Source organism: Pezoporus occidentalis, unplaced genomic scaffold (genome assembly GCF_034315485.1).
Source record: "Pezoporus occidentalis ecotype Australia unplaced genomic scaffold, CSIRO_AGI_Poc_V1 ctg108, whole genome shotgun sequence".
Classification (NCBI taxonomy): Eukaryota; Metazoa; Chordata; class Aves; order Psittaciformes; family Psittacidae; genus Pezoporus; species Pezoporus occidentalis.
In genome coordinates this window covers 573,846-601,079 of record NW_026912865.1, presented here as the reverse complement: position 1 = coordinate 601,079, position 27,234 = coordinate 573,846, and the positions used below count along the sequence as shown (strand labels likewise).

The window sequence follows — 27,234 nt, the reverse complement described above, 5'->3', positions numbered from 1 at the left end:
GCCAAGGGGAGCCCTATGGCAGAGGGGAGCACCGGTTGCAGCCAGCCCCGGTGGGTTACATCCCGCCAGGTAGCACAAATCTCAATAACCCTCGTATTTTTCAAATGACGGCAATAAAATTTTATTGAACCTATTCAAAAGCGCAAATCTGTAGAAACCGAAAACAGCAGAGGGAAAAGAAAGGGAATGGATGGGACGGGAAGACGGGGCAGCATCGGGCCGCCGGAGGAGGGAGCGCCGCCCGCCCGCCCGCGCGCCGTGCCTGGGCCCACAGCGCCATCTGCCGGCGCCATGCCGGCGCGTCAGGAGGCCGTCGGTGGGCGAGCAAGGGCAGCAGAGCTCCGGCTGCGCGGAACCGCCGGTGGAACGCTCCGCTGCGTCCGGAGCCGCGCGCAACGGGAAACCGCGGTTACCTCCAATTCTGCGTAAGATTCCGTTATAGTAGTGCGGTTCCTGCTTCATTCTTTACCACCTAGTGATCAGAACAACGTCCCGTGCTTGGTGCGGTTCTGTCTCAACAGTGCCTAAGCCCATCCTGTTTATTTCAGGATAGACTTACAGGCCTGATGCCAGAGAGCAGGAAGGAGCCACCTTTATTGCCCAGCCACGACCTTCATGACTCATCCCTGCCCTGGAGGCAGCTCCAGGTTAGGAACTGAAACCTGTACAAGCATAACCCCCATAGTGGCTCGGGAGTTACAAACAAGCAATAGTTTTTGTTCCTGATGCTGAACTCTCCTTACTTGCCTTTGACTTTTTATCAAGGCATAGTTACCTACAGGCTTTTAAATCCTGGCCAGCTCTCACCACAAGCTGTAATCAAGACCTGGTACAAAAGGTTCTGCTCTGCTGACCTGACTGCCTGTTCTGTTGTGCTTAGAGAAGGAGCATCTGCAGTATCTGTGATCCATGTAGCCCTGCCACAAATATAAATCCAGGTCCTTAATCTCCTCAAGTCTCATAACAAAGGGCAAGTCCAAAACATAACCCATCTCTGACAGAGGGGCTGCTGCCCTTCTGCAGATTGACCAACACTGAGCCATTTCTGTGTAATCAAGATGGCAGAGTTAGTTGGAACGGACCACAGTTAATGATGTTCATGTACTCAGGGACACAAACAGCATTACAACAGTTGCTTTTATCACCATCTAGCATATTTCCAAGAATACACATTCCAAATAAAAGCTTTAGACAAAACAAGTTCTAAAAAATAAGGAAAAAATCTTACAGAAATCTATTGTGAGACTCTGACAGGGCATTAAACTGTGCTTTGCAAAACCAGATTATAACGTAAATTATATCAATACCAAGGAATAGGCTTAATATGCAATCTTAAATCCAAATCCAGAACTTAGTGAAATAAATAAATTTACAGGATGACAAATTTTAAGCAAGAAAGGAATTTTTGTTTTTTTTTTCTTAATTTTATAAAATCCCCATGTAACCACTTTACATCCCTTCCTAAACACTTCTTACCTTTATGCTTTTTTAGTTTGAACTTATATTTTTCATTCTGTAGATAATTATTTTTCTTTATCATTCTTAAAGTCGGAAAGTTTCAACAGGTATAAACTTTAGAGGAAGTATGCTGGCTTACACTAGGTAAGGGTCTGTTCTAGACTGTACTGCAGTTATAATGAAAATACTGTAAAATCTACCCAACTCATGCTTTGGTAATGGGTAATTAAACTATTGTATTTTTTATCAAAACTTTTTGGAAGTTGAAAACCCATAGTCAGCCACATTGAAGCTGAAAGTTACTGTACAAGAATTCCTCAGAGAGAAAAGAAAGGAACAGAACAGAAGACAAAAAGGAGCACCAGTACAATCCATTTTTTTTTACCAGCTGTGTTCAGTTTTACAGATGCAATAGCTTTGTATTGTGCTAGCAAGCTAGCTGTTACTAAGAAACTCAAGCCCCTAAATGACACAGCATAAAGCTACTCTTATCCTATGCTGCTTAGTACAGAAACAAATGTTTCTGGATTTTTGTTGGATGATTTGTAGCAACTTCTGTGGTAAAGTTTGCAAATAATGATAAAGCTGTTCCCATACACCACACATAACATTTTTAAAGATTCCTTTTTAAAAATTTCAGCTTTCCATTTTGTTTCATGGCAACTCTACAGATTTTCCTTGGAGGAAGAAGGAAGTTCTAATCACATATCCTTGAACAAAGCTAGAGCAAAACTGGCTTCATTTGAAATTTGGCATGTACAAAGTTATTTTTTGCAGCCTAATTCGATTTGCTCTGAATGGATAAGAATGAAAAAGACAAGTGATGGGGAGGGGGGAAAGTTGTAACTCAATGTGTCTGCTTTGGTGTCTTCTAGAATGAAAATATACTTCATTCAATTGTTCTAGAGAACTAACGAACAAATGAATTAACTGAAGAATTAAAAGTAAATTTGATGGTATTTAACTAAATAACCTGAGACTTCTTCATTAATGACCAGAACACTAAAATTTTTTGAATCATAAGACATGAGAATTCTTTTATGAGTCATCTAAAAAGGGCAGGGATGAATCAGCTCATAGGCCAAAGGGATGCATGGGTATCAGGCTGCGAAAGGATGTACCTGGAAGTTTGCCTCCCACCTTTGTGCTGTTAAATATAAGGGCATACAAAAGATACAGATCCCCAGCTGTTGCACAGGGCTGCAGGGCTCCCTACATCCAGTACATCTGATGAAAGCCTCTTGGGTTAGGCAGCCTGGTTGCTTTTTGGCATGTGGGATAACAGAGCTGGAGAACAGCTGTGGTGGTATGCTGCCAGTACAAGAAACCCTGGAGCATGGCGGCAAGGCCTGCAGAGGTGCTCAGATGAACAAGTCTCACATGCAATTCATTACATTTAACAGGACTGCGTGTGTTCTGCCTGTCCCAAGTGTGTGTCAGAAAAATTAAATACTTAAAATGAACACAGAAATAGGCAATCTTTGGCATCCCAAGCATTTTGTGCCTGAGTCCATTCCTTTTCCTGTTTTGCTGGATTCTATTTGTATATTCCTCCCTAGTAATGACACCTATGCATTACACCTCACTGCTCACAACCTGCACCCCACTACTGCTCTTTGGCACAGCCCAAGATGAGCCTGTGTCACCCATCACTCCCTGTGTGTCTCCAGCTTCCACAGTCTCTTCCCGTGCTTTCCCTTTGAATTTCAGAGGCTCACCCCATCTCTGTCCAAAGGCCAACCTCCTTTAGAAATAGACATCAATTAACTTCTCACTTCCTAGTTTGGAGCAGCAGACCTGAGGCTGATGCTTACTGACACCAAATGAGTCAGTCAAAGAAATTTTAGTACCCCATGACCCTAGCTACATGGTCCCCTAGGGTTGGTGGCACAGCCAATGCTCATGGTCAATAAAGGACAAAGTAGAGCTGAGGAGATACATGGGCTGTCAGCAAAATAACAAGCAGGTGACCAACTTAAAATCTTCTGATAATAGCTACAAAACTCATTAAAACAACATAAGTGCTTGTGATACTGTAGAAAGGCTCCAGTCCCTGATTATATCTGTGCATTATTCTCTTTGACTGTCAGGGGTGTTGCTCAGACATATTCTCATTGGATTGCAATTTTCTGAGGAGCACATGATTAGGACCACCCAGAAAAGCTTTTACTGTCACAGTCATGAAAAAAATGCCTATCAAGTGAGTCACTTAAAATATGCATAAATAACTCTCAGCTAAGCTAACACCACTTCTTGCACTGGAACTTTTAAAGTTTCCTAACCTCATTTCAGCGGTTTAGGTTTAATTTTACTTTTACATTACAAGCTCTCTTTTTTTTTTTTTCAGTCACACAGGAAAGTAAACAGTTCTGGTGGTCAATAATTTTAGCACTTCAAATGATCTCATTTAAACTTTGAAGTTCAGCTTTCATTAATTGAATGGAACAGGAAAGGAGGAAGTTTCCATCTCAGCTGCAGCTATCACTTTGCAAATCCAGCTTTTATTAGACCACGTTTAGAATGGTAACAGACTAAAGCCCAGTTCTGTAATTTAAGTTTTAGCCTAAGAGATAGCACATTTGTGGTTACCAAATTTAAAAAAAAAAAAAGACAAAAAAAAAAAAAAAAAAACAAAAAACAAATCCATGGAATTTTCACTATATTGACACAACCTTTTTTTGGTACACAAAAATAAGCAGTATCTTAGACTGTTTTAGTATATTTTTGGTATGAAATTCCTTTAGATGGGGAATTTGGATATTTGCACAGAAACTTGCATTAACATTGCCAAAATTATACCATAAAACACAAAGAATGCTACTGAACCCAGTTAACACCATTATGGACAGTTTTATGGCACTAGGCCTAGACCAAATTTTGGGTTTACTTTTTCTGAAAAAAATCCCAGGTTTACTGTGCCTACGTCACACAGGTAGCAAAATATTTTAATACCTTTCTGGCTCGTAATTTTAAACTGTGCAGTGTTAACACCACTCAGTTATTAGTCTAACATGTCAATTTAACATGTATGCTGGCTTATACTTAAAGGCACTTCTGGGTGTTGCATTTGTAAAAGTACAAAGCCCTTCTGATGACAGGGACTAAGATTAAAACTGGAATAAAAGACACATGCCAAACTATTACATTCAAATATATTAAAAATCATCTGCCATGGTAGCTAAGAGTGACAGTAGAAAGTCTACTGTATTCCACAAACCTTGGTGTGGAAACACAACACAACAGTGCTTGTTAAATCACTACCCCTGACCTTTTTTCTCTCCACCTTCCCTTTTATTACACAAAGGGAGTTCTCTTCTTAAAAGAATTGGTTATGAGGCTGTGTGCTTAAAAATGAATGTCCAATTTTGTTGCAAGCAGACAGTGTTGTAAAGTTTGTTCCCGATTTACAAAAAGACTGAGTTCACAGAGGGGTCTGTGTACACAGATGGGCTGGCTCTAAGGGCACTTCTATCACAGAATGCATTAAGAAAACCCTTTGTCTAACCACAAAAGGACTTGCATATTAGTCTCAGGAGGAACACATTCCTGCCCATGGACTTTATTTTCAAAAGGATAAAAGTGTGCTTTCTTCACAGGCAAAGGTAAGTCAAAGAATACAGGTACTCAAGAGGATGAGGCTGCAACAAACTGCCATGGTCAATTTAATTGGAGTTAGACCCCGAGGCAACAATAAAACCATTAGCAGTACAGATGTTGGGGATCCCCAAGGAACCAAGATGCCACAATAAAAAATATTCTTTATGTGATATTGCCAAGATTCTGTGGCAGACAGTGACCTCACAGAAACATGCAACTGACCAAACACACCAGTAGGATGACAATACTTCATATGCAGTTCAGGATACATTCATTTACAAAACACTTCAGAAATATAACTTGGCAGCTTTCTGCTAAATAAGTACCACATATACTCAATAACCCCAGCCTATGGAAATGGGCAACTTCAATGTTCCTTCCAAACAGGGAAATGATAATTAAACACTTTTCTTAGTGGACATGTGTGTAAAGCCACATCTTCATCTTCTGCTATATAATGTTTAGTTAAGCATTTTTAAGACTGCTAAATTAAACAAATCCTTCACGAGTGCCCTTCTAGGCTTTGTACCCAACTACCTACCACACACACAATTAGAAATGACTCCTGAATATATTTTCCCTAATGGACATCTGTATAATTGGTCATGATTTATATGGTTACAGAATAGAAAATGGTAGCACAGGATGGTCACTGGCTTATGACTTTTCCTCGTTTTGAAGTCCCCAGGATGCATTCTGATGCTGGAAAACAAGAAGGATTAATATACAGAAATATAAAGTTATCTCAAGCAAAGTCAGTCAGACATATCTCAAATTCTCAGGGACGTTTCACTGGAGAGCTGAGAGTACTTCTAGTCTTGAAACAGTGAGAACAGCAGAGCACACTCCTTAGAAGCCTTGGAAAACACTACAAATTAACTCCGTTCTAGCTTTATCCCTAAAAGCTGGTGATAGGGTAGTCTTAATTTTTGTGGACCTTTTGGTCCACTACTAAATGAACAGATTTGCTAACATTTTTAAGCGCTTTTCCGTACTGAGTTCTGACTAGAGTAGGACTGGCAGAAAAGATTTTTAAGAAGTTCTCAGATTCCTAAAGCCTTCTAGATAAAAAAGCCAGGTAGGACAGGCTTAAATAGCATGATACAGTGAAACATGCAAAGTGTTATTTTTCAATCCATTAAAAACAACTATGTTTAAAGACAGTAAACCTGACTGTGCAACAAAAAGTTCATTGCCTCCATGTGACTGTTGACTTTATTTCTGCTTCTAGACAAAGAACAGGTTACGCTCATCTGAATATTAAGAAATAATTCCTAAATGTATCTCTGTAGTTGACTTAAGCCTTTCCATGAGGCCACAAACGTAATTCTTTCTTTATGCCTTTTCTCACCTGGTGCTCAAGGTGAAGATCTACATTCTATTTAAAACAATTGTAGCAAGGCCTCCACTGCTATTTGTAATGTATAGGATCTAAAAAGGATATTCTTAGTATCAGCAGATTGTGGGGCAAAGAGGGATACAGGAAAAGTATGCCAAATGCTTCCTAAACTATGTTCCTGAGGCATATATTCTTAGCAGACAAGCTTCCAACACCACTAGTTAACATTTCCCCCAGCCGTTTGAAGAATCACTGAACACCTAGAACCACAGAAGCAAAATCTGTGGGCTGCTGGGGAGAAAAATCCATGTAGCCCTGAGGCCAAGGCAGCTAAGCATATGAATGTCCCATAGCAGCATAGGAAAGGCCAGTGACACTCTGATTTTGCATGGGTTCAAGAGTAGAGGCAACTAGTGGAGAGAAGGGAAAAGAAAGGCCGTCTCATCCATCATTTAAAGAATCATCTGGTATGAACTTAACAGCAATATGGATTGGTTGTAAACCTCCAGAGATGCCATCTGCTCTAATGACAATAGTGCCAGTCATACAAAATGGCTGCTGATCTCTTCTCATACTTAGGAGGCCACGCTTCCTACTGGAGATGTAACGCTGAAACAAGCAAAGCCAGATAAATTTTTAGGCCTCCTGCATTCATTCCGGTGAGGACAGAGTTCAGGTTCAGAAAATACAGGAGGCCAGTGCTGTATCTCAAAAGTGGCGTGATATTCAAAGCACTCCTGGGAGCCAAGTAAGAAAATCAGCATATCCTTCCTTCTTTGTATGGAAAACTGTTACATATGCCTTCACATTTTAGATGACAAAACTATCTGCCCCCTCAGTTATCATATGTACTAATTTGAATATTAGGGGGGTTGAGGCACTATTTCAAATTGTTCACGTTCCTTGTCAGGCCACAGTGCCAGCAGTGGCAAAGACAGAGCTGCAGCCTGGCCTTGGAAAGAGCACGCTTGCTGGAGCACAGCCTGGGCAAGCCCTCTTGTGGAGGCAATTTATACTGCCTGAAAAACACCACCGCGCAAGCTAGCTAAAGCGTCCTCGCTAACAAGTGAAAGCAATATTGACAAAAACCCCACCACTCCTACACGAGTAAGTTCTGTTGCCACTGGGTTATGCAGACAGAGATACATTGGTTAAAGAAGTATTTTCCGATGTTCTAATCAGAAGTGATGGCTAGAAGTAAGTATTTACTTACTGGCTTTTGCCAGAAAACCACTTCAGTATAAATCTGTATTCACAAGTTTCTAGCACTCCTCCCTAGTCTGTGTAAAATTTTAAGGTTACTGGGAAAAAGTTCCCTAGGGAACAGTGTTGAATCTGTGGAGTGATGAGTATAAGCAGCAGAAATGGAAAACCCGGGAGTTTAAGGTTACCAATAGCTCTGAAAATGACACAGAAAGGAAGAACAGACAATAAGGAAATGGGGCATAAGCAGGGAGAAAAAGAGAGGAGGAGGAAATATAAGCAAAGGACAAGACAGTTCTTTTTGTTAATTTAAAAAAAAAAAAAACAAAACAAAATGCAGTTATGTTCTTTGGGTCATTGGGAATAAAACAGGAATGCAAAAGTTCTTAGAGTTAATAGCAGAACAGTCAGCAACTGTTATGTTGTGAGTGAGTTGTGCAATGGACAAACTTCTGAATGATCATTCAAGTCTGGTCTTTGAAGTTCATTGTACTACTAGCATTGAACATGCTGTTTCTGAAAATATATCTATCCTCAAAAAGCAATGCCTGTTATTGGTCATGTCTCACAGAAACTCTCACTATTCTTAAAGTAACTTTTTTTCCAGTCATTTCTTCTCTACATAAAATCCAAGAGGCCTAAGCAGCAGCTGGAGAATAAATATAGGTGCCCAAAACATCAGGATAAGTTTAAAATTTCTCTTATGTAACATGGCATAAAATATCCTAAATTGAGGCCTTTTTAGGTTTTGCCCTCATATGATGCTAAGTCAAAGATTTGCCATATCTAAAGATCAGCTAAAAGACATGAATGCTTTTAGGTCACATAGTCATTTCACTCAGCCAGTAAAACAGGGACTGAGATATGAACGCAATGTCTCCAGAAATTTGTAGCCAGGGAAAAACAAGAACAGCAAATAAATCTGCCTGAGCTGGGAAAAATGGTGCCAGTGACTCCCAGACAGTTAACTCTGCAGCAGCAGCTGGAATGAGTGTCTGGATTCTGGAGGAACCCTGAGCACAACACAGGGGAGAGGCCTGTCTTTTGGTAGAAATACCAGGCACCAAAATGAGTTGCTATGTCCTGTGGCATGATGCTGCAGTATATTCACATTTGTTTCACAGTCCCAAATTTCTGTTTTTTTCTCCACTCTGAACAGCTCTAAGCTAGAATAGAAAATGTAGACATTAGGTCAGGACCTGTTGCTCCTAAGTGCAAATTTATTTTTTATTCTACAAATAAGCCTAAAATCAAATCAGCTGTTCAGAGCTGTCCCCTTTCTTTCCGTACAAAATGTTTGTTATTAATCAACCTTGATCTGCACTCTGTCGATAATGTGAGTCTGTAATCAGTGTCTTAATTTTCAGCGAGGCTGGTTTTCTGATGCCCTTTTTCAAAAAATGCTGCCAATGTAACTACTGATGTTGAAGCAACTTACAGTGATGTAAGGGTACTTGGAAGTACTGTACTGACTCTTCATGTAATTATTTTATATGTTGAGTTGGCAACACACCTTATTTTCAGATTGTTTTACAGCTAATATATGTATTCATAATTAGCTGAATGGCAACAAAAAGATAAACTAGTCCTCATTCGCATTTTTTCCATATAATGGCCTCTGCAATATATTAGTATACAGCTTTATTCTGCTCTGAAAAAGACAGCTATGGCTGGCCACCATTCCTTGGTTTGCATACCCTGAGTATTTGGGCTTCAGGCAGCAGACAGGAGGTGGAACGCCCTTGTGCAGTTGTTATTTCCAGCCGATGGTCAGCTGCTACCTTGCCCACATGCTGGGCAGCACTGGAGAATACTCAATGGGAGCCATGCTGGCACCTCCCCTAAGTGTTCCCAACATTTGTTTACTCTTTGATCTCATAATTGATCCTTCCCCAGCATTTAATTCCTTGAAAAGCTGCACATGATATACATACACCTTGGTTGCTCCTGTAGCCTGAAAAGAGTGGCCCAGTGCCATGACGTCAACTGAACAGAGATTTTTTGGACTTCTGAAAAATTTACCTTTTCCCAATCAGAGAAAAAATCCTGTTAAAAGAATGAAAACAGCCAAATTGTATACCTTTACCCAACAGCACAAAATTCATTCCACAGGATTTTAGTGCCTTTTAATTAAAAACTAAATTCATTATTCGTTACATGACCTATTCAGTAAGTTAGCCAGTAAAGCTAAGAAAGGAATAAAGCCACTATATTCTTGACCTGATGGCCACGAAGCAGGATTAAACACTGCTTGTTTAAATAATACAACTATACTTCTCTAAACAATAATTAAAATCACAGTTATATTTGCAGGGAGATAGCCATTAGATTTTTTTGTGGAGGATAGGTTTTGGGTTTTTTTAATATGTCACAAAATCTGTAGAAATGCACGGACAGGTTATACTTTTTAAAAGTTTAATAATTGGAATACACATGCCTTTACTTTTTAAACTTAGAACAATATTCCAACATTAAATTTGTTGGAATAAAGTAAGTAGCCGAAAAAAGTTGTGGAGACTACACTAAAGCAAAAATATATTCATAGGGAGGAAAGATTATAGCTATGTTTTATTTAATCTCTGACTTTCCAACAACTACATTTATAAAGTTACGTAAGTCTCGTTCATTTGAGCAGGAAATGAGAAACTCTGTAAAAAGGTGCAGTAACAAGCTATGGACTCAAGAGGGCGATACATCACCACATCTAAAAGTTTCCCAAAAGAAAGGAAAAATCACTTTTTACTAAACAGAACAAATGCTTCCTTATTGTAACTGCTAAATATATTGACCTCTGCTATATCGTTGACATGACTTAAGATATAATGACCACAATTCCCCCTCAAAATCAGAAAGTTTAATTCAGCATTTCCTATTATTCAAGGGTAATTCGCTAGAAGAGGCTAAGCCTGTCACCTCACAAGAGGTATTATAATTCTTTGACCTATGAACTTGTTTTGCAGCTAAGATTTCTGAGTTTAAAAACAGGGAAAATGGTGATTGCCACTATTCACTAAATATGGCGACAGCAAGGAGAGATTAAAATTCATCACCTCTTTACTCCATTATTATTCCTCTGCTTTCCTAATTTAACCTCCTGTTATGCACGCTGTTCTTGTTCACCTGCAGCCTCCAAAGAAACCCTGTCACTATTATTTCCTCATTAACTGATTTTCTTTTGCTTCCTAATTCATCTCCCTTCCTTTTAGATAGTTTCTTTTTTCAGTGGTCTCTAGTGAACACTCCTTTACACCCTCTTTGGAGCCTAACTGTGACTTAATTTTGCACACCAAAATTTAGATATGCTTCCAGAATAAAATAAAAGCAATCTGTGGTGTTTTGGTTTTTTTTTTCTTTTGTCTTCTTATTCTTTATTTTTAACCCCTGAAGCTTCACTATTTCTAACATATCTGCTATTTTTTTCTGGTTTTCTGTACCTCAGCGGTGCTGTAGAAGATTTGACTGCAATGTATATAGATGAGGTTGACCTAGTTTGGGTCTACCTGAGCCAATTTTACTGTAGCTGCTATAATTCAGTGGCTAATAGTGCAGAAGTATTCACATTTTGAATTACCCTGTGTGTCTTTAATCTTATACAGCACAATGAAGAAATATTAATTAAGTCAAATGCTGGCATCAGCAGGGAAAAATCAATTAGTAATGTTAAGTTACTGTGACTTGAACATCTACACTGTCTGCTACCTAAAATCTGCTTGCTGGTTCTCCCTCTGCCATCCTGGAGAGATTCCAATCACTGTCCAAAGCAAACCAGAGGAAAATCTAGCTCTTGATCAGGTAACCTTACTTGACCCACATGAGAATCAGTATTCAAAAATAAGTCTTTGTTAATAAAGGAATATTCAGCTAAGATTCCAGTTTGATTTGCTAAGGACAGCTCAGCTGTTTTGATCAGTTTATAATTTCTGCTCTAAAACCTAAAGCAAGAGCAAGAAAACAATTTTTTGCCTTTCCAGTCGCTTTCAAGATAACTTTCAAATGCCTGCATAAGCATATAGACAGCCTGAAACAACCCTGTGAGAGTTTCTTGTCCATGTTTACCACAAATTGTATTCATTCTGATGCCTAATGATGACAACTATGATTTAAGAGTCAGCACGGTTTAACGTTTCATTCCGGATTATAACATACTGGAAAGGATGAAGGATCAAAAACCAGTTGCTGTCAAAATATATAGAGATACACAAGAAGAAAAAGATATGAACACATTTTGAGAAGTTATGCAATAATCTTACATAAGTGGACTTCGTCTTTTTTTTCAGGTTAATCCTCTCTAGACTCTTGAACACTTCTCTTGCTCTGACTCATCTCCAGCATGTACACATTTTAAGGCAATGATGCATGAACGACAGTAGATAGACTGGAATTTGATTTAGGTGGAAATTCATAGCAATGTATTATTTAAATAATTAAATATTTAGAATAGTACATAGTGATTTTTGTGTACTGTATCTTTCTGGAATATCGTGTACTTCCTCACAGACGATACATAAAACATGAGTAACCGAGAGCTGAAGTATATTGTGTAACAGAACAGCTAGACCTTAAAACACTGGGAAAGGCATATACTTATGAAAGTATAAGGCAATGAGCATTGTCTCTCACCCCTCCCTATTTACAGGAATATCAGAAACCACACTTTTAAATTCAATAGTTTTCTCTTTAATAATGGTGGCACTTCAAGGAGCCCTAAAATCAATACGGTAACGAGTTAACAGGGTAGCTCAGAAGTTACCTCAAACTCTTCACGAACAACTAACCGTCATCACAGTACCTGCCCCCATAAGGCAGCAGTTATAAAGAATTAAGTTCTGACCAACCCGAAAAGATTCCTATTAAACCACCACACACCCTGAAGTAAATTCCCAATAGCAATTTGACTCTTTCTGTCTGTGTTTTGAAAGCTAGTGCCATCAGAGAAGGCTTCCAAACTTACTTCAGTGGTTTCTGAGTGCCTTTCTGTGAGAGAATTGGAAGCACTGAACTATCCCAGACAATAAAGAATGTCTCTGCATTGATAGAAAGGAGTAAATCCTAAGATTACTTTAAAGTCAATGCTGATTAGTTCTCCAAGTTATCAACTTGTCGCTTTTAAATCTGGAGCTTCTACTGGCTTTACAGGTAGGTCAGCAGGCACCCACTGCTCACCTCCGAGCCTGTCCTTTGGTACAGTGAGAGCAAGAAGTCCATCTCTTTGCAATCTTATTGCTTCCTTCCTCCACCTTAAGCACTGTTGCACTCTTTTGCCTATTAGAATAGATCCAGAATGTAAGAAATAATCATTGACCATATTCTAGAAAGTTTCCAGTTCACAAATCAATAATCTGGATGGGTCTGGTACAGGCTTGTGGCTAAACTGTGATACTGATGATTAAGACATGACTCTAGGTTCTAAAGCCAATGGTCACTTAAGGCTGATCTGAGTGACAGCATTAGAATAGGAGGGCTCACAGAATCACGTGTGCAAAAGCAGCTGTTCCTTGGTTTATCTAAGCTGTTAGTAGCTATCCCTGAGGTGAGGTATGGCATCCAACTATGTACGCGAGAACAAATTGTGAGGCTTTTTGCAGATAAACGTATCACATTAGATGTGAGCCAAACATTGGATGTAGACATATCCTCTGCAATCAGTCCTAAATACTAGTAAAGACATACCCTCAAATCAATGCTACTAAAACTGTTTGTGAACAGATTTTTTCTTTCTCTTCTCCTCCCCCCCCCCCCCCGAGTTATTTGGAATGACTTGCCAAATAATGTAAAAAATCCCTGATCTAAAACTGCTCACTGTCAAATCATTCTGAGGTCTTTAATGCTGGAAATTCAAACCATTCTGAACAAGCATATATTCCAGAATAGATGTGTTTCATTAAGGAAACATAATTCAGGCAATGAGTTTTAGATGTAAAGTTACAAATTCAGAATTTGCACAGCTTACATAGAAGTTGCTGGCTTTGCAAAGATTGCTGGTGACAAATTTGCTAAGACAATTTGTGGTAAAGCAAATGCCAAAGAAAAGTGATTGTACTTGGAGGAGCTGTTTAAAATGCAAGCAAACTCTCAGGAACTAAGTGTTTTGAAGGAATAGAAGGTTCACTGTATTGCAATATCATCTTCTAGTAAAGAAGCATTTTTCTGAGTGAAAGTGAGAGTTCGTATGTATACATTACTGCTATTAAGTTTAACCAACTTGAAAACTGAGGGGTGGCCTTTCAAAGCAGGGGAGTATCCTCAGACTCAGAGCAACAGAGCACAAGCTTGACTCTCAGTACAAAATGTGAAGTGGCATTTCAATTATGCTCTACAAAGCAGCAAGACTGCTGAGAAAACTGTAGTTGCCAAGGAATTTCTGGATCTGATACCTCTTTCACTTATTTTTTTTATAAACTGGTCATCTACCAAGAGCAGTATTTCAATCTAAATTGTATGAAGCAATATAAGTAAGCTTCAGAGATGAACAAATTTTGGCAAGCACTCTATCAGGAAAAATACGCAATCCATTTATCTTAGAAGGGTCAGTTACAAGCACTGTTACTGAGTTACTGAAAACAAAAGGGCTGAGGGGAGCACTACACCACTTTAAAAATCCTTTATCTGGTAATCCAGAATAAACCAGTCCTGTTCCCTGTTAATCATCTTTGCTTTGTCAACCTGTTCTGTCATTACTGATTTCAGTTCTGTGTTTTTAATTTGTTAGCAAGCCCCATCAGCATTATCAGTTCATATTAATTTTTCAGTACCTTAGCCCCATAGCCCAAACTTCATTTGTCTTCTACGCATGCTTTTCCCCCCAGTGATGAAAATCACCTCCAAACAAAATAAACTTTGCTTCCCCTAAAGCAATCCAGCTTCTGCCTTAACTGCACTGGTGTGTTATCAGTCCATTCTCTGCCTAGGAGCGACAGTTTCTCCTTTCAATCTAAACAACACAAATTATTTCCCCTTTGTGTCAGTTCTGCAGACATTTTCTAACCAACTGGCTCTCCACTGCTCAGTGAACTCCCAGTGACATCTCCAGTATAAACTTGCTCCAACACGCCCATCAACCATTTGCAAAAACCTACTGGTTACCCACCTTTAGTCAACTTTTGTGAATACCCTCTGAAAATGCAAATCTTTACTACCCAAGCACACAAGTTATTCATCACACTTACAAGTTTAGCTCTAATATTTCACTCTGCTTTGTAGACTGCTTCAATCTATAGTTCCTCCTTGACAGGAAAATTATTTCCGTTACCCCAATAATTTGGAAAAGCTGTCTTTAATCTCTGCTCCACTGGGGGATCTTGGGTTCAGAGCGGACAAATGGATGCACAAGTGTGAGAGAGTCCCTGACTGGGTCCTGGAAGGCAGCAGAATATTTTACCCAGCTCTCTGCTGTAGGATCCCTAGGGCATGCTCTAACCCACAGCAGAAAAACATGAAGAGCAGCATTATTTTATTTCCTTAACATGTCGAGAAGGTGACTATCCAATGCCAAGACTGACTGAGTTCCTCAGACAAAACACAAAGCCATTGGAGTTGAGAGCAAATTCATTAAATGCAAGGAGCTAAAAAGATGGGATCGATAGAAACCAAAATATTTCTTGCAAAACAAATTCAGCTGCCTCTCATAGAAATGAAGCATGCTTTAAAACAAGCTGCAAGTCTGTATAACCAGAAAAAAATCCAGCAATTTTCTCCATACAACTAAGGCCTGCCAGGCAAACACATCTTCATTTAAATGGCGTGTCTGACAAATGGTCACACTTGTACCATTTGTAATAGTGCCCTCAAAAATCAAGTAGACAGGATTATCAGTGACCACAGATTACAACACAAGGAGGCCAGTATAGTCAATCTAGTATTGCTTTCTAGAGAAGGAGATAAAACTGCATGAAGAAGATTTATTATTATTATTTTATGATTGAAAATGCATTTTTGTTAGATCAGCCCATGATCAGTTTTTAATTTTAATTTCTCAGTTTGCACATAAAAATAGGGGAGGGGGGGAGTGAGAGATCCATTATTAGTATGAGTTTAAGGAAAACTTAATTTTGTTACAGATAGTAAACCTTAAAGCATTCTGAGACTGATGGAATCCTAGTGTTACATACGAGAAGTGGCAATAGGCCATTTTACAGCAGAGAACTCTATTGACTTTACCAGTGAGAATGATATTGTATCTTTTCACCTTCAATCAGTATAATAGAAGCTACAGAGTTTAATCTGCATTATAAAAATTCATTTAGGGTAGCTACTAAAAGCTGAACTCTAAGAGTAAGTGGAACATTCATACTTTGGTATCACTTGTTCTCAGATTTAACTCCAAAAAGCAACTTCCGAAACATACAAGGAACTGCCACAGAAATTGTTATGCACCCTGGAATGGAGATGCCCAGCATCAAAGGCAGAAGCAGCATGTGCCGAAGAATTAGCTGAAGTGCAAGGCAAAATATGCAAAAATATGCAATATTTATTGCAAAGCAAAAAAGTGATCCTATCCAACAGCAAATGGTCCAGTCAAACAGAATTGTGTTTGTATGTAGACAGATTGACAACATGATAATACCCATGCAAAGACATCCACATACTTTTTAAGTATGAAAAAGTATATTTTATATAAGTCAGAAATGAATAAAGCTTCAAGAAATACTTCAGCATATATTAAAAAAATCTCTTAATATCAACATATTACCAGATATACACTAATTCAAAATTATTCCCATCATAACAAAATACTGAATCCCTATTACCTAGCTAAAACATGCCTCTCCATGATTTTGAAGCTGCTCAAAATCAGCTTTTTCTAGGCTGCTATTATCCCAAAATAAAAGGTTGAGCTGTTTTAGGTTTGTTTTACAATCTGAATAAATAAAATAGGTTAGGGTAGGCATTTTCAGCAGGATTTCAAATAGGCATAAGTATGCCTTTTGTGTCCTAAACTAAGTTCTTATTTCAAACTGACTTTAAAACAAAGCTCCGACTAAACAAATGTAGTAGTATTAAATCATTGCTAAGACATGTATTATTGCAATTAGGAAAGCCCTCTGAGCGGGAGAATTCTTATTAAAAACAGAATTAACATAAATGCAAAATGGCAATAATTAAAGAAGCAATGATACACTTCCGATACTCTACTTGGAACAGAAGATCTAACAAAAGAAAGAACTTAATTGTGACACAGGGATGGCATTTTTAGTTACAGTTCACTTACAGTATTCATAACACCACATAAGGGAGGAATTTTCTATTTTTCTATTACGTATGTCCAAATAAAATACCTCAGCAAGACACCACAAAGTTACTGAGGCAGGATTTACCTCAGTAAGAACACCTGTATTGAAAAATTGGTTCTTTACAAATCTTACAAGCAGAAGATATAATTACTAGTGGCAATGGAAAAACTGGTAAACAAGCAGTTTAGGAAAACTTTATATTTCTTTAAAATATTATAACTGCTTTGCAAAACATTGCAAAAATTTTCTCTTGATTATTTTTTATTCACCATTCAAGAAGCACATTTTCAAGCCACTTAGCATAGCTAGCATACATCTTTTGCATGAAATAAATCTGCAGCTTTCTTGTGTGCTGCTTTTAAGGGCATGGATCACTGAGCTATCTATCTTCCTAGCAGCGTGCTTTGCATCTGGTTTTCTTTCTGTTTAAAGCTCATCTTATACTCTGAGTCCCTTGCACAACATACTTCATAAGATTATTTTCAAACTCTATGATCAATGTTTCCCAAACATACTTCACAATGAGGAACACTGAGAAATTGCAGTCCAAGAGCAGCAGCTGTAATCACTAGCTAGAAGGGTTTACTCCGGCCAAAGAGCAGCAAACTACCTTTAATTGCTGTCACAAGCTCAATCCACTCTTCAGAAGAGATGAGGAGAGGATGGGTGTGGAGATGAAGCGGATGCTCACATCTGCAGCCAGCTGTTGCAGATAGTTCTTATTCCAGAATCATATAACAGAGATCCCTAATTTTCATTTTTTTCCTTTTTTTCACTTCATCCAAAAAAATAACTTATCATGGACCTGATCTTGGCAAAGAGAAACTCTCCCAATAAAATAATGTTTTGTGAAGTTTAAAAGTATTGGTGTAAGTAAAATAATGCAGGCAAATTCTGTATAGTTAAAGATAACTTCAGTCTGTTATAATTGCAATGATCACTGCTGTTCTCTGCTTCTAGTACCCACTAGATGAGGCTTTTTTCATCATGAAAAGAAAACAAGAAAGCAACTCCACCCCTGCCCACAGCTCTATTTCCATATATAGGCTTATCAAGAGCACATCAGAAGAACACAGGAGTATTGGCTTACCTCAATTTTTTCCCATATGCTTTCATAATTCTCTTGATGCTGTATATCTTGCATCAGTTGATGAATTAAAGCTGATTTATTTGAGGCAGAAGTCTCATTTTCAGTGGGCTCAGTAACAGCAGTCCTTTCTGACTTTTCTTCAATGTATTTTTTAATGCAAGATACAGGCATACAAAGATCTTCATCAGAGAGAATATCACTGAGAGGCCCAGATTCAATGCTGTCACCTAAGGAGGATACTATATCACTTGATGAGCTTGGTGAAATTCTACCCACTTTTTTGTGCTTTTTTGTTTGGTATGTTGGATATATTTCTGAATCTGAATTCATTTCTGACAGCTCCCAGTCATCAATGTTTTGAATGGTTTCTCTTCTAGGCTTTTGGGGAAGCAACTTTGTCAGATTTTCTAGTTTTAAAGCTAATACTTCAGTCTGTTTGAGATGTGAAGGAAGTGCTAAATATTCATCAGATCCATACCAGACCTCACCATCTTTACTGCTTTTTTGGGTATAGATGTGTGTTGAGGAGGAGCTTTTATTATTCTTTTTTCTCAGTAGAGGTGACGAATTGGCAAGCTCAGAACCAGCTGAGGAAGAACTCTTTTGGCTACATGTTGGTGAACTAAAAGGCTCAGTTTTACCTTGTGATTGTCCATTTGGGGCTCTCTGGTTACAAGAATCTGATGATGAAGAAGAATCTGTTTCTGTCACCTCCAAAGACTGCAAGTTATGAGAAGTAATTCCATTCTGTAGAGAAGAACGTCCTCTTTTTTTGACTTGGATTGATGGAGCAGTTTTACACATACCTCCAGGTGCTCCGCCAACTTTCACTTTATCTGGAGCGTCATGAGACTTCTTGTGCTTTGATTTTTCTTTACAGCTGTAGAAAGCAGATTTTCCTAGACTTACGGGACTGTCCTTAAAGTGATTATTTATTGTGTACTCAAGGTTTCTATCACCTATTGTATTTAAGCAGTCATATGAGTGACTAACTGCAGATGGACTGTTACTGTAGGGTGACTGTAAAGCTAGGCAAAGCTTGGACCTGTCTGGTGGATCTAACAATGAGGGGGTACTTCTACTCATTTCATTTTTAACTATCTGAGAGATTTGTCTTTTTAAATCATTGGCTTCCATATAATCTTTAAACACATCATCTTTCAGAAACAGACCTCTTTTTGGCAATGTAGGCTGTGTAGGGGAGTCTTCGTTATAATTAAAGCAGTCTCTTATGGACCTCTTAGGAGTTGAGTTTTCACAGTGAGAATATTTGACTTTTTCATTGGTATGCTGTGGAAAATTACATTCTGTTTTCTTTAATGTGGAAACTGATTTGCCGTCAGCAGGTAAAACACCATCTTCAGAGCAAGGTCCTTCAGAAAGAGAGGAGTTCACAGAAGATACTAGTGAAAGCTCACGTGGTGCTTTTCTGTCTTTATTTTCTTCTCCATCTTCTGCTGAAAGAGGTACATGGGTTTCTTTCTCATTTAATGCTTCATTGCATTGGGCAGCAATGGAATCAGTTGCTACTGCAAGTAAACCCACACTTCTGATAAGTCCTGGAAAGTCCTTATCCATCTCACTGTAGTTCCAGGATTCAAATGATTTTGCTTTCCCTTGGCTGGAGGTCATATCATCCAGAGCACCAAGCAAATCCTCACTAGGACTGTAGTCAGATAGTTCAAATGCAGTAATACCACAATCCAGTGACAAATAATTTTGAGAACATTTGATGGTCAACTGTCCAGAATCATCAACTTCAGTTAAAGAGTCAAGACGGTCCTGAAACACACAAAGAAATGGTGCTTTTTTAGAAGATTAATTTTCATATACAGCACACACAAAGTAATGAACTATCAGCTTTATGTTTCACTGCCTAACACCTAGAAAAGCATTCATCATTGACCTGTCTGGTTTTGCAGTACCCTGTGGATAAGCGTACAATTCTGAAGTATTTGGGAATTAAAATTCTTAGGAAACTGAAAAATGTTTAGTTTCAGTCTGGTACACGAAGTTACATAAAAAATAGCAACTTACTTTTGTGCTGATATTCTCCTCAAATTCTGCTCTCAGTTCTACTTACCCTCCCTCTGAAGGAGGGATTTAGAAATTCCATACTGAAGACTCGTACTATTTCATGTGTTAAATTCCTCAAACAGGAGGGAGGGAAACTTGGAGACTGCTGAGTCCACCTTGTTAATCTTGTGTTCTCAGAAATCCGTGCTTCTCTACAATCTTTCAGTTGATTGCCAATGTATTTTTTTCCAGGTATTATCAACTACGGATTTATCTGCTGGATATTTGGAGCACAAATGGAGAACAGCTCAAGGAAAAGAAACTATAGCTGGTGATCCTAAACCTCTGGCCTGCCATGTCTCCTTGTCAGCATCTTCTCAATGGAAGTCCTCCAGTCTCAGAAACACAGACATATCCAGAGGAGACCATCTCAGGTGGCAGATGAGATTTTAAGATCAAAGCTGAATTTGTTTATAAATATTTTGGTGACTTATTTGAAGGACACTAAAAAAATCTGACTACATTAAGATCCAAAAGCAGCCCGTATATATAACAATCACAATTATGTTCAGTCAACAGTTTATAAGCATATTTTTAAGAGATGATTTAATGTTCTAACACCTATTTCATGATCCTAGCACATAATTAGAAACTTGAATATAGGGTCAAACGATTCTGAAAAAAAATGTATGTTCTTATTTACACTAGTGTTCAACTTAAGTAACTTTGTGAAGCTATCTAGAATAAGAAAAATTGGCATGGTGTGCCAACTGGACAAAAGAATACGAAAGGCATAATTTAAAATAAAAAAGTCAACATTAGCCCAAATGCTTACAAAAACTACATTAAAAAAGTCATAAAGGACAGGAACTCATGTTTTACAATTCTAACTTTAGATGCTTAAATCACTATACTGGTCTTTCTTCCAAGGTTTGATTTTCATAAAGGAGTTTTTGAAAGCAAACTCTGGAGTATCCACAATAGGTTCTTGCCTGAATTATTCTCTGGAACTACATGTATCACTACACTGCCTAAATCTATAGTTTAAGGACCCTAAGCATCATACCTGAAAAAAGGTCTATAACCTCATAATCTCTTCATCTCACAACAATTGGATTTTGATCTGAACAATAGTCTCAATAAAGATGGCTATTGTTTGACATCTTCTATAACCACATAATGTTTGAGCCCTGTACTATGTCCATACTACTTGCATTACTCAAAGTAAAAATACCAAAAACCTCCATCTAAAAATATTATTTATAGAAAAGATTGATTAGAATGATATCTATCAAGCATAATCTTGGATATTGAAAATATCTTTTATTTAGCACCAACCTATCCAGATGTAGAACCTATGCCAGAAATCGTACATTTTCAATACTCTAGAATTAGGGGGGGAAGTTTCTATAAATCTGTCAAATTTATATTTTGGGTCTGCATTTATTAAGAAAATACTGACTAAACAATGATCAGTATTACAGCTGTATTTTCCCTCTAATCTCAGGAAAATATTAGAAACAGTAAAACTGTATCTAAATCAAAAGCTTTTCCAAGGCCCTAAGGGCCTTCATTTCTCCTGAGTAATTATCTCCATTCCTTTGTCTCTTAAAAAAGTGTTTAGTAACATTAATAAACTTTACAATCACATGCATTAAACCATCTTACTTGGTGATTTTCCAAACAGCCTCTTAAATGTGTGCTTCGGAGAAGCATTATTTAATGCTAGTATTACCATGGTTTTATTGTTATTTTTATTTCAGAAAAATACTACATTTAGTTATTTGCGTGGCTTCCAATAGGAATATCTTAATTCAAAAAATTTGTCCCTTTTCACATAGTAATGTTTCCTGTCTGTAGGTTATTTTTTTAATACCTTCTTGTATTTATATTTAAATTTGCATGATTGTGCATTTTTTTATTCCTTCAAATGAGCTAATTTATAAGATATTTCTTTTTTGACTTTACCAACTGTCTGAGAACATCACGATTCACTGTACTTTAACATAGTCTTGTACAGACCCTTTCCCTATATCCTGGCTCTATCAATTGTGAAATAAATTTCACAGGTTAGGTTCAGCTGCACAGAACTCTGGCGACACAGAACTATTTTTTTTCTTTCTCTCTGATCTGTCTCTGGGTAATTCCGGAAGGAGAACTGGTTCTTCAAGTTCTTAACTCTACTAAGTTTTTTATTTTCAAAAGTATTTTCTTAACATCTCCATTGTGGCAGGCAGCTTGCCTTACTGGTTTCTCTATTTCCTCCAAGCCGTAAAACTTTTTGTGGCCTTTCCTGCTGGCATCTTATTCACTATGGCACTGCTGAGATAGCCAAAAGCACAGCTACTGCCTGATCAGTTAATGGGCTGGGTCTCTAACCAAGCCACTACAGCCTGAGCTGTACACTTTCAAGTTTTGGTAGCTACCTTACTAGTGATAATCCTGATCTTTGATTGTGGTGCAGCTAGCTTGTGCATATTGCTGTGTGTTATGGCTACAGTCTAAATATAGCCCAGGTGGGACTGCTGAGCTGTGACTGACTGTGCAGTCTGTGAACTGAGAGTAGTGAATACTAACAAGATCAGACTGTCTCACTGAACACGAAAGAAACCTTGGCAGGTCACTTCTTCCACAGAGCTCCTCGGTTAACGCTAGCAGTCAAAGCTGCTCTTCAGAACTACGCAGAAGACAGCTGACTTAAGGAAGAATCCAAACATATTTGTGAAATCATAGGTTCATGGACTACAGAATAGTATTTGCTCTACCAGTTCAGATCAAATTTCCATCTAGCCCAGCATCCTGTTTCTACATCAGTTCTAATCTTTTTCTGCTACCTAAGCTGTAAGACATAGGTATACATACATGTCCCTTCCGCACACAGCATTTCTACCCACACTCCCAGCTTCTACCGGTGAGCAGCATAGGGACTTCCTCATCAGGAGGCTATAATTCCTCTGAACTTTGCTTAGTTTTCACATTTATTATTTGAACTTCTTTCCACTTCTAAGTGTCTTACAGCAGTGAATTCCAAAATAGAATTCTTTGTTGTCTGTGAAAGTTTCCTTCAATTCATTTCAAACCAGATGACTTCTCAGTCTTAGGATAAAAAAATACATTGTCATTCCCAGATCATATTCCCCAAGGAGTACTGAAAATCAGGAAAATGATTTTCCAAGGAAGGGTTAAGTGTATGGGCAAAGGTTTCTAGGTTCACTATTCACATATGCGTGAAAATCCCTAACATAATACTTGTATCATGAGACACTTACTAGTCCTACAGTGTAGCCGCTGTCTGGGAAAGGATATGGAGGAAACACACACACACAAAAAAAAAGGTAGATGTAAGCAGATACAATTGTCTCTATGTTTTAATTTTTTATTTTCATCAAATAAAGCCACTACCACTCTACCCAATGAAAATACCTGAAAGTTAAAAACTGCAGAGCAATTTCTGGGAATCTATTCAAAGCCTTACAGCAGAAACTTAATATTAATATTGTATCCCTGCTATTGCTAGCCATTAATTTTATCAAGTATTATTTATGCTTTAGTTGGGGTGGAGGAAAACAAAAGAATTGTGTCAGGATATTTTATCTTTTATATTACCATGTAAGCCTATCTGGCAACATGCTTTTTCCCTGCTGAAAAATAATCTATCCTTCCCCAGTCAGTCCTCCCTTGTATTGGAAGGACGTTTTTTATAGCAGTTGTAATCAGATCCAGATGGGACATTTCCTGTTTCTTAGTATCTGAATCTGCTCCTTCCTTATGTCTTGAAATCACCAAGCTCACATCATAAAATAATGTCTTCACCCTACTTCACTACTCTGGATATTCAGACAGGTGTGGATTTCCATCAGACTGTCCAGGGAAGGTTTACATGCAATGGCAAAACAGAAACTGAATCTGAATATCAGGTACATATACATCAGGAAGAGGGGGTGTGGAAGGTGGGACTGGCCATATCTGAGCACTGATTTCAGGACCACCCACTCTGTTGTGCTAAAGACAAATATAAAACTACAGCAGAGAAATATGCACATTCTTTTTAAACATGAGTGATCTGAAATACAGGACATGTTTAAGGGACTTCTGACTTCCTCTGTAACACAGGTCGCAGAATCTCACTGCACTGATCTCCCTCTGCAAATATATCTAATCCTAACAAAAGCATTTTGTCCTAATCTTAGAACTTTCAGTAAATGAAGAATCCTTTACATGCTAAGGTATCTTCTATTAACCATGAGTTACCCTATTGAAAATGTTCATCTTCTTTTAGTTATAGAAGTTAGGCCAGTAGTGTCATAACTAAGCTAATTTAGTAATTAAGAATTCAATGGAAAAGGCATTTTAGTTAAATGAATCCAGGTTTCCAAAACATTTGTGTGTGAGTTTGACACCCCTTTAGAGTACAAAACGTATGATTCATGCATTATTGTTTCTCAGGCAAAATGTGACTTTTAAGAGGCATATTGCAGAACTGTCGCCTCAGGTTTGTGTATACAAGAAGGGAAATGTCTAAGCTTTTCACTGAAGAATTAATCGCACATAAAAAAATAGTTTTGAATTGGATAGGAACTTTAAATTCACGAACCACCAGACCGAGGACTTTGGACAAGATGTACCTCTAAGTAGCAAGACACTTCTGAAAGCTGACCTTAATTTGCTTTAATTTGGTTTAATAAGAACAGATATCAGATACAGACATTTAAAACACAAAACTAGCAAAATATTTAGAAGACATGTAAGACATCCCTAAAATTGTCCTCCTAGCAATTTTAAATGTGCTTCAAATACAGATGAAATTCTCAATATTGAATTTAGTTACTATACCTCCTTATTCTCCTCAGAAAATGCTTGCAGAATATCAGTCTGCCTAGTGTAGTTTCCATTGGCGTCTTGTAGTCCCTGGAGAATACGCTCTCTCAGAACCAGAACAGAAACACGTAGCTGGTGCCAGAGTAGTTGTACTGTGTGGATATCGACTATCACACTGACAGAGTAAGACAGAAGCTTCAGGGAAAACTCCGTCTCTAGCAGAGCATGAATTTGTTCAACGTGATCCGATATGTCTTCACAAATATCCTGTAATGGAAAAATAATGTAGATATTTACATATAGGCATGGACCTTTCATGGATCAGTTCCACTCTTCATGTAGTGTTTATTAAATTATATAGATTATTTCAGAGAGGAAAGAGAATCTATTTAACACAGCCATGCTTTTTTTTTCTCATGGCAATGCTACAGCAACTGAAGCAGCAGCTGTCCTGTTTGGCAGAGACATCATACAACGAAGAAGGATGGCACAACAAGATCACATGAATCAGTAGGAAACTAGCACTGTACAGTGACATCCTAGAAGACAGCAATAGGAATGAAAGTGATAAGATTGGCACAAGCAGTCGCCTTCTCTGCTCCGCTTCTCCCCTTCCCTCTTCCCCTCCCCCCCCATCCCAGTTAAAATGCAAAGAATCTGATCTGTGCCATCATCAACAAAATTCTATCAGATAGAATTTACCTTTTAATCTAGCCTCTATAGCCAAATAGGGCAAAAGTCTGGGATAGACTCAATGTGGATGAGTTATCTATGAGCTCCATTGCTGACTGCAGTGGTAAGAGGGCACTAACTTTTGCAGAGCCTTGTTCAGGATTCAGAATTGAACAGAAGATGGGTGGAGGAGAAAGTGGGAAAGCAGAGAAGCTGTGAACATTTATGTTGAGAAAGGAGAAAAGAAAATATACATTACCAGGTTAAAAAAAACTAAGGTTTTGATGGTATGGTATCCTCCAAATTTAGCAATTAATTTTACAGATTTCTAAACTGTGCTGCAAACAGATTGTAAAATCTTTACAGTCTACCCTTAATTTTCTTTGTGAAGGAATAAATCACAAGACAAAAGACATATACTATTAAGTGAAAACCATTGCTTTATAACAACTCTGTCTGAAATCTATGTGTACAAAGCATATTATAAACAAGTAAGGAAATGTGATTGAAATACTGAAAAAAGTTATAACTGGATCCTAGAAAGTTTTTCTTCTCTATCTCTGACATATATTTAAAGATGACTTAATAGAATATTTTAAATAGAAGTCTTATTTCTTTTCAAAAAACGTAACGTATTTCGTATTTTAATTCAAACCTTCAGAAATGTCCTTTTTACGTAAAGGGTGGTACATGCATAACAAAAATCAGAAAAAAAAAATAGATTCATGTCAGATTTGTCATTGAAACATTTCTATCAGACAATTACAATGAAAGCATATGCCTTGTGGTTTTGTACAGAAGTAGAATAACAAGAAAATTAGTAAAGCTGATTCTTTCTAAATTAATAAAACAGTACAGTAATTTTTATCAGTTCAGATTTGACATATTCAGTCTGAAAGTAAAGTCAAATTATTGAATATATAACTGTATGTATGTGACAAATTAAACAAAAATCAAATCCCTAGATAATATTAAATAATTTTAGTACATCAGGTAGCCCTTGAGAAACTATTTTGGCTGAGTACTATCAGTAGTTACTCATTTTAATAGAATACTGACTGCTAGATCAAGTCCCCTGCAGCAGTAACTCTCAGAAATGGACAGAACACTGGAGTTTCAGTGAGCAGAGTTTTGGGGCTGCCTTAAGGGAGAGTCAGTATTTCTTCCCCTCTATCCTCAGTCCCCTTGTTGTGACAACCAGCTTCAATATTTGCAATTACAAAACGCACAGACTCGCTTGGCAACATATCGGCCTGCAAGTGCTCAGGGCTTCAAATATCCACACACTTCCAGGTGAGAAAATGGACATTCTAGTTACCAGATTAGTGTGCTAATCTAATTCTACAGACACACAAAGCTAAAACTGAGCCAAATCTTTTCCAAGCTTTGAAAAAGGTTATTACTATTCATTTATCCAACTACAACTGAAACTTGACCAAAAAGCACAGCTGTATTTCTATGTTGTTTCAAATGTTCTAAAGAACATTTTTAGTTATTTGGTTTGACTAAATTTGCATTCACTTCTCCATTATTGTTGAGAAGTCTTATTCCACTGTCTTATTCCTCTTGGCCATAAAGCAGTTAAATTTTAATTTTAGAGATTAAAAGATAAATTATTGCCCAGTAACTATAACTAGACTCAATCTATAGAAAAGTATTTCATATATCTTCAGTTAGACTACTTATGCTAATGAGCTTAAATTTGTGCCAATCTATAAAAGAAAGTTTCAGTACTTTCCATCTTCACACACACAGTTACATGCTGAATTCAACTGCCCTAAGAATTCTCAGGGAGGTTAAAAACACAAAGG

The 27,234-nt window shown here is 37.8% G+C and overlaps 1 protein-coding gene across 5 annotated transcripts in view; it reads right to left on the bottom strand.

Annotated features, from left to right (window-relative positions):
• AKAP6 (A-kinase anchoring protein 6) overlaps positions 1 to 27,234 on the bottom strand; it is a 279,971-nt gene that overhangs the window by 170,903 nt on the left and 81,834 nt on the right. For all 5 annotated transcript variants that reach the window (XM_062623049.1, XM_062623078.1, XM_062623054.1 and 2 more), the window contains 2 exons: positions 24,767 to 25,018; positions 17,918 to 19,699 (listed from right to left, as the gene is read on the bottom strand). In XM_062623049.1, coding sequence (XP_062479033.1) covers positions 17,918 to 19,699; positions 24,767 to 25,018 — 2,034 coding nt within the window. The remainder of the gene's footprint in view (positions 1 to 17,917; positions 19,700 to 24,766; positions 25,019 to 27,234) is intronic.